This window comes from Pieris brassicae, chromosome 10, assembly GCF_905147105.1.
Source record: "Pieris brassicae chromosome 10, ilPieBrab1.1, whole genome shotgun sequence".
Taxonomy (NCBI): Eukaryota; Metazoa; Arthropoda; class Insecta; order Lepidoptera; family Pieridae; genus Pieris; species Pieris brassicae.
This window is the reverse complement of record NC_059674.1, coordinates 1,366,668-1,375,877: the sequence shown is the minus strand read 5'-3', so window position 1 is coordinate 1,375,877 and position 9,210 is coordinate 1,366,668. Positions and strand designations below refer to the sequence as shown.

General features: G+C 33.8%; 1 protein-coding gene across 1 annotated transcript in view; it reads right to left on the bottom strand.

The window, feature by feature from the left end:
• Positions 1-329: 329 nt before the first annotated feature.
• Positions 330-9,210, bottom strand: part of LOC123715268 (serine/threonine-protein phosphatase rdgC) — a 117,966-nt gene continuing 109,085 nt past the window's right edge. The window contains exons 13-15 of the mRNA XM_045670218.1: positions 3,327-3,475; positions 2,268-2,370; positions 330-840 (exon numbers count right to left, since the gene is read on the bottom strand). Coding sequence (XP_045526174.1) covers positions 623-840; positions 2,268-2,370; positions 3,327-3,475 — 470 coding nt within the window. The 3' untranslated portion in view covers positions 330-622. The remainder of the gene's footprint in view (positions 841-2,267; positions 2,371-3,326; positions 3,476-9,210) is intronic.

The window sequence follows — 9,210 nt, the reverse complement described above, 5'->3', positions numbered from 1 at the left end:
AAATGAAGCAACCTATGATAACGCTACCCCATTACTGTTTAATGTTTTGTTACTATCTGGCACAAATATAGCGGCCATTGTTTGAATGATTTTAAACCTTTTTAGGCCTCAGATTTCTGTATCTGTTTCACGATCATTGTCAATCTAACAGGCAAGTAGGTGATCAGCCTCCCGTACTTGACACACGCCATCGCCTTTTTGGGGTTAAGGCAAGCTGGTTTCCTCGTGATGTTAACCTTCAACATTGAATGATTGTTAAATGCGCACTATGAAATCATCTCTGCATCTCTACGCTAAGCCTAATCTATCGATCGCTAATAATCGATCTAATCGCTCGCAAAGAGATTGGTCTTTCACGGCCAACTGGCCCTGGTACTGGGGAGCGTAATAAGATTTAAGGATAGTGTACCTAATTGTTGCTTCATTTCCCGTTATCCTTCGCTCACATATCACTTTCTAACAGGCCGGGTCGTCGTTCAATAAGCGCAATTTCCTCCGGCTCCCTCGAACTGCCGTGTCCATTTCCAGTGTTGTAGTCGTCGTTCATTCTCAGTAATTCGATTTCAACACCAATTTCGTCTTTATCGACCGCTGTCCTGCTGGGATAGCGGTCTAGCTCTTGTCAGGTAGCCTGTATTTCAGCCAGCTCGTGGTCCTCCTCGTGCAGATTCTTCTCCGCAAGTCTGAAGCTCTCCAAAAACTCGTTGAGATCAACCAAACCGTCCTTATTGATGTCCATTAAGCGGCAGATGTCGACCAGCTGCTCTTGGGTTAATGGATTTGGCATGTATTTTCCGATCAGTTGGCACGCCTCGGAAAATTCTTCGAGCGTTATGTAGCCTGTTAAAATGACATTTGCTTAGATATGTATGAAAGAATGTGCAGTAAATCAAAACAAAAGCTACCTGCAATGAAAGCGTTAAGGCCGTTAACGAAGCTTTTCAAATAAAAAACTAAGTTTGTTTAGTTACAGAGGGCAGATATGATCACCACAGATTTGGAACCATTAATCAAACAAACATTAAACTATTTCCTTAGAATACAGAGCCAAACATAAAAAACACTAATCTACCCTAAATATAAAAAGTACCTTGATCCCATCTATAACGCGGTAGACATGGATCGCGTTATAGAGTTACCGTATGACGGTATTCTCATAAAACTGTTTTTTTAACTATTCAAAAACTAGGAATTCATTAAAATTCAATTTTATAACAACACAATTGAAGCAAAACTAATTAGGGACTTATGATTAATTTCACACTACAGAATGGTAACTTTTTATATGGGGACTGAAATAGCGTTATAAGAAAACGCATTATAGGAGAGATTACTGTATATTTAGAATTTCGCTAAAGGAACAAAATAAAAATTTCTCTCCGCAGTAAATAAATTATCCGCCCTATTTTCTTAAATCAAATCTACGCGGATCTTCACTTGATGTCAATTTCTGTCGGCTCCGCAATAAAACGACAGAAAACACTTAACTCAATATTGTCAGAAACTTTTTAAGACATTTATTTTGTAACTGGCTGGTGGATTATGAAAAGTAGGCTTGCTCAGTTTCTACAAATAATCTTTTAAAGTCACTAGGATTACAGTCAATTGAATTGTTTCATTCTGGGAGTAAAACAAAACTGGAACGGCGCGTTTTGTTTGCTATTTGTTTACTTCAAGGGAATAAACCGTCTAGATTTTTTGTAATAGAAGGCAAATGGGCTGGAGGCTTATCTAATGTTAAGTGATACCGCCGCCCATGGTCACTCACATTGCCAGAAGGCTAGCAAATTTGTCATCCTTTCGAGAATTGGTACGTTCTATCTTGAAGGACCCTAACTCAAAATTGGTTCGGAAATACTTCAGTGGGCAACTGGTTTCACATAGCGGTGGTGCGCGTCAAAAACTTCCTTAGAAAACGTTCATTCGTGGAACGTATCTAACATGCTATAAAGTTATTAATATTATTAATACTAATAAAATTTTGAACCGATGTCAATGATAGCTTTCCTTTGTTTGATGTCATTAAAATTAATCATATAGATATTTAGGTTAATTAGAAATTTGTAGATAAATACATTCTCAAATATTATCAAATTATTTAAACTATGAAGACTATGTAGCCTATAAACATCTGTAATTTGATATTGGGCACAAATACAAGTTGTACCTGTGTGTCCTGTTAACTAAACAAAACACGCCATTATTTCGTAGATTAAAAAAATCTTCTCTTAAACGGAAATATTTATGAACTGAGTTTTATATCTTACCGGAGTTGTCTTTGTCCAAAATCTTGAATATTGCTTCCAGACTTTGCTTGTTCTTATAAAGTGTTTCAGCGACTGTTTGCGTATCAGATTTGCGACCGAATTTCTGGAATGGAGACATAGTTTATCCTTAATAATATTAACGGACTTCTTTTTGAACTTGAGGCTATCAAAGAAGATTGTAGATCACTGTAAGATAGATGGAGGCATAGTGGTATATGTATAAAAGGACCATTCAATAAGCAAGTGGCCCAGGGCAAAAAAGTACGGTGTGCGTCGAGCACAGACGACAAAAGACCAAATCAGAGAATGATACTTAATTCTGAGATTGATTCCAAGGATTCCAACACTATTGATTTTGTTTTGTAGCCTTTAAAGATTGACCGAAAATGGAATAAATAATACTAAACAAAATTTCAAATAATATCAAGACCATGAAATGTTTGAAGAATGCTTTGTCAAAATAATCGTTCTATATTTAATCTGAGTCTAAGATGAGTAATACAGTTTTAATGTACAAAAGAAGCGAACAAAAATTATATCAAATTTAAATCGAATTTTTCTAATGATTTTTGACAAAAAGCTTTGTAAGGAAATTTTAGCACTCTCCGGGCTTAATGGAAAATTGTTCAATCGAAACGAACAACATACAATAAAATTTATCATTGTTATAAATAATGAGGTGTATCCGGATTTTTAAACTATTTGGATTTAACGTTTATTCGCTTGGGTAAAATGCTATACCCATACATTTTCAAAATTTCACATCCAAAAGTCAATGGCGCTAAAACCTCCTAGATCTAGGCCTCATGCTTTCAAGATACTATCGAGTGTTTATTGCATACATAGACTGAGATTGACTCTCCATTGGTGCATAGTTAGGGACTGACTCTACGATCTCAGGGATGAGATGAGATGCTTATCACAATTTCAAAATTTATGTTAAAAATTCAATTACATTTCTTTGATAGAATATTGAAAGACTTTAAATCCTATCAAAACTAAATTTATCGTAAACGTTTTGATTATAAACCATCTGAAATTTCATGAGTATATACTTACATTAGCTGACAAATCAAATGTGTCCATGTATCTCACTCTCCTCGTCTCTGGATCGGTCCGCACAAGTTTATCTTTCAACATCCGCCACGGAAGTCCTAAATGCGTTGTCTGCTCCATTGCGGTGCACCAATCGCTTATTGTTATGAAACCTATTAAAGATGAATTCATATTAGGATTATGTGAAAAATTGTGGGCTACTAGATGAGGAAGTTGCATGTATCTTGTCTGGTGCCTTCTTAGTTCTCATCCCATTTTCACACGTGTATATCCTTTCTATAACATATTTTCATAAGTTGATGATTGTCCTCATTTTAACATATGATTTTTGAGAGCATAAATAAAATTCAAACAATGAAAACTATTTATGCAACCCCATTGCATCAAATTTCAATTCACATTAACTAAAAGACAGACATATATAACATTTATACACACACGCACACAGAAACACACAAAATCATAATAAATATCAAAAGTAATTATGAAAAGAGAAAAAAGAAATAAGATACATTTTATGTGTGTAATGTGTGCGTTGTGGTAGTAAAATACTCTTGCTCAGCTCAGTTGTGGAGCAGACGTGCCACAGCGCTGGTCATTCTGCCAGAGACCACAATAGTTAGTTTGCGGCTCAGACGCAAAAAATATAAAATAATAGTCTTGGAAGATTTGTGTTTAAAAGTATATGAAAAATAAAAAAAAAACATCTAAATAACAATAATCGTTAAAAAATACGTAGATAAATTATAACTGCGATGCAAGTTCTAAAAATTAATTAATTACTAAGAACTAAGATAAATCAAGCTAACAGAGTTTTTATAACGAAAGTAATTGTCAATTAAGTCATTTAAAAATGTTCTTTTAAATAATCGATATACTGCGGTCACGTCAACTATACAATTTAGTTATATAATTTCTAATGAAAACCACTTAGCGTAATTGTGTCAAGTATGAAGTTCATTAGTTTATGTACTAGATGCAATAAAAAAATCGTCGCAACATTCAAAATTCAAAATTATTTATTCATATAAGTAATTAATGTACACTGAACGTCAAAAAAATAAATGCTTCTAAATTGTCATATACTGCCATTTCACAAATTAAGGGTGTAGAACGGAAGAAGAACTGGCAATAACGTCTCCACTCTTTCAAATCGCCAAGTTTTTTTGTTTTATACAATGTTTGTAAGGAGGTGCAACCATTACACCATGTTCCACATGACTTCATAGGTATTAATAATAGTAAAATAAATTAAAAACGAAGATTTTTCCTCTATCAGCAAGAGGCATGGTGAAATAGGATCACGCACTTACATTCTCGTGGGAACTACACGCAAGTTATGTAACCTAACAATAGTTAAGTAACATTACATTTTGTTTACGTATATATATGTATTCGTATACAATAGTATACAAATACATATATATATATATTGTAAAAATGTAAATATATATTGTAATTTAACATTCACGCTACCGATAATGTCGAATAATATAAGTGTTACTTAAATTTAAAAAATCTTCAATAAGTCAAGTTAGTTTTTTGTTAGTGTCGTTAACCTCACTACCCCTAATGTTATGTTATAAGTTATATATTAAACTCATGTTTTAAACAATTGAAGTCAGTTGACAGCTTCAAACAAAGAGTTTCATTTAACATACAATTGAACTTCCCTCCAACAACAGCCACCGAACTTAACTGATTGTACTATAAACTTTTGGTTAACTCAATTATTAATAAGCTCTCACACTTAATTCAAAAAGCTAAGCTAAAGTCGTGAGACTTAAAATACTCTTAAAATGAGACCACGACGACCACTAATGAATTTGTCTTACGTTTGATCACGTGATCAGTGTATTGTTATGTGTTTGTATTTGTATTATGTGTGTGTATTCTTGAAATAAAGGATAAAATAAATACATTGTGTATTGGCAATTTATTTATATTTTATTTTTTGAGGTGTCAACGACCTAAATATATCGATTAAAACACAAAAATGTACTTTCGTACGAACTTTTCGATAGCTTAGTAACTATTTTAACGAACGCCGTCGGTCCTATTACAAACGGTGAATATTTGTTCCTGCATTTATGAAGAGTGGTAACCATAGCAACATATATTTATTTAAGTGCTTGTTTTGTATTAACAGGTTTTCATACTACACGAATACTATTCAAACAATCCTTACGTTAAGTTCTAAGTACACCAAAATTACTGTTTTAATTTACCTATTCGAATATACGAGTAGGCGTGCTAGGATTACATGATAATAATAAAATAAGTCAGCGCCGCTACAGCCGTTTTAGATCTGGACTTCACATTTCTGCTCATTGATCATTGGAGGATATCAAACACCTGGGATCCAATAATATCCAAATTAAAACCCCAAGACAAACAATCGAAAATAGAGGACACCGTGAGTCATTTCTGCAAAAAACCCGTCATCTTTTAGTCTATATCTACTCCGGGGAAATAAATACAGAAAATACAACTTTCTCTACAGCTGTGATACTTTTTGACATTCAACACCTTTTGCCTTCAGTCACCGTGACCACGCACGCTGTAAAGCACGCAAAACGTCGGGAGAAATTTAAAATTATAAGTTTATAATAATACATAGCTTCAATACGGTAAAAAAGTGTTTCCTTTAAATGATAACTGTTTTAAAATACACTCAAATATTCTTTATTTTAATAAAGATACAACATTTTTAATTTACTCGCTCACAAAGGTTGAATGTTGTATAGTCGTAGACATTGTAGTTTTTAATTCTCTTACCCGTTCTTTAAGTTAAAAGTTTCATAGAACGTATTGTTAAATGTTTTTCTATTTATATTATAAAGCTCAAAGGTAACTGGTAACAAAGTATTATGAACAAACAACGAGAAAATTGTTTACATGCCAACTAGTCTGTACTTTAATGTTTGTAAACTTAATTAATTATGGAAAATAACAGATCTGCTCTAATGCTAAAAATACTTTTCTAGTTTTAGATTTTTCCTACAAAATCTAAAGCTAATTACAGGCTTTGTGGTATAAGAGTAAGAATACAAAAAGAGAGAGAATAAAAAACTGTGAACTTTAGTTTTTAGTATCAAGTTAAATGGACGATTTATATTGGTGATTAAACTGACTTATTATTAAAATAGTTGGTGTTTATAATAATTTCAAAGTATTTTTATTCATTTATTATAAATATGCATTGCAATGTGCTGGACAAACACTGTAGAGAGGGCCACTATGGAAAAAAAACGTGAGTACCTATTTATGTACACGCGTTGGAAGTTATGCTTCTTTGGGGTAAAGAGATAAAAATTAGAAGAAGAAAAAACTAAAATGTTGAGTTCACACATTCCACAACTTCATGGTGTCGGGTTTTTGTGACGGCGTACGCGCGCGTAAAATTTGCTTTCATCATTTTTCCTTAACGCGCCAAAAGAAGTATAACTTCAAAAAAGAGTGGTCACCCTCTCGCACAGAGGGCTGACGAGCTTATTGGTGGGGAAGATTGGGAGAAAAGTGCTCAAGATAGAGAGAAGAAGAGAAGGAACCAGTTGGTCAAGAGATCCATGAAGAAAAAAACCGTAAATATGGATGAATGTTTCAAGAAATAAATGATGCTTTATTATTATTGTGTAGGATTAAGGAACCCTTTAATCCAGTGAAGCAATTGGATTATTAAGGGGCTGTCCGAAAATTTACTAAAATTATTTGGAATTTGAATTTCTTACTTATCGTGTCCTATACTTAGCCTGGCCATAAATATAGTAACAATTGAGAATTAACAAAATATTACATTCGAATTTAGAATAATTTTTATATCATTCTTCATTGGTTTTTCTCGTTTTGGCAATGTTTTGCGACATTAAAATGGAATGTGGTAATAAAGAGAACCGAAACGCTGTGATTGCATTACACAAAGTAGGTATGGAGCCAAATGCAATTTGAAGACTATCCATACGCTTGGTATTAGTAAAATGCTTGTGTACGGGCTATTAATAGCTACGACGAGACCTCCTCCGTTTGTGACATAAAAAGATCTGGTCGTTCACGTAGTGTTCGTACGTAAAGGGTGGTCAAAGCAGTAAGGGAAAGAATTCGAAGAAATTCTCCAAGAATGCAAAATATTTTATCTCGGGAGATGAACATAACGCCTAGATCCATATCGCGTATAAAAGATGACTTGGGACTTGTAGCCTATAAGAGTCTTACTAGTCATTTCTTGAATGATATTTTAAAAAAAAATAGGGTCGTAAAACTGAACCAACTACTGAAGCGGTACGCAAAGGAAGGTCACAGAAAAATTTGGTTCACGGATGAGAGCTTCCCAATTAGTCGACAGAGTGCAACGTGGGCACTATCCAACTTCAGTGATGATTTGGTGGGGTATTAGCTAAGAAGGAGTGACTAAGCCATACTTTTATGAAAAAGGTATCAAAACATCGGCACAAGTGTATTAAGATAGCATTCTTGAGAAGGTAGTGAAGCCTCTTAACAATAATAACCAAGAATGGTCCTTCCAACAAGACTCAGCGCTGGGTCATAAAGTTTGGTCTACGCAGTCTTGGTTGGAATCGAACTTCATCAGAACTGAAAACTGGCCGTCATCTAGTCCCGATCTTAATCCGCTGGATTATAATTTATCAGGTCAGTTTTAGAGAGTACGGCTTGCTCGAAACGCCATGATAATTTGGTGTCCATAACACAATCCGTACGATTGGCAGTGAAGAATTTTCCCATGGAATGAGTGCGTGTTCCTATTGTTATCTGGCCCCAACGTTTAAAGGACTGTATTGCAGCCAATGGAGACCACTTCGAATAAGCTTTTATATTTTAAATTGTTTTATATGTACTAAACCTATACACTTTAAAAGTATCAAATGTTATTTGCAATAGAAAACATTTTTTTTACTTTGTTTCAGTTTATATGACTAGTATTCGTATCATTTATATTAAAAATGACGTATGTAACATAAGAAGTTTAGAAAGACTTCTTTAGGCCGAAAGTTTTAATGCGTTATAATCCGTTGCAAGCATAAAAGCTATCAAAGAGTGAATTTCAAATATCAATCGTGAAAATGAGGCCCGTTCGTAGTTTAATTTCATTCATAAAATTTAGGCAATTTTTTTGCCTAATCTACATAAGCCCTCTTCAACTTAAAATCCATCATTCATAATATTCACGGTTACTCCTATTAATGATAGCGAAATCCTTTGTCCTAAACTTGATAAATGTTACAGAAATTTCCTTAATAAGTTACGCGTGGGAGTGACAATTCAGATCGCCCCATCACTGAGGGGCATTCTAAATTCAAAAGATCCACTTTGCGAGGACTTATCGCTTACCTTGAAATACAATTTATAAAATGAGATCGCAGCTATAATTTAAGATAACTTTAAGATTTTTTTGTTTCTAAACTTGCGTCTTCGTAAGATAACGGTAACAGCGAAGATGTGGTCGGTTCAGAGAAAAACTTTGTGTTCATATTTTATTCAAATATTGATCAATTGCTAATAGGACGCAAGTGTGTGCCAAAATGTTAACAGCTGAAGGTGCGCAATACACCAACAGCTCACAAAAATAATATCATATATTTGTGAATAGGATTTCATACACTACATATAGTATACAGATACTACTGACATTGAGTACATATAAATTTAACCACACTTTTCACAGTCCACTGGCTGGAAAGCTGTACAATAAATAAGGATTTCCAAAGCAGGACAGTTTACACAGTAAAGAAGGAGTGATAGAATTCACTTTTATGAGTAGGAGTTTCAAGGATAAGATTGTCAAGGCAACGCAAATCAATACTACCGCCAGACTTAAAAACAAAAATAATATCGCTATGTTAAAATGGCGAAAAACTAATATGTCAACTGA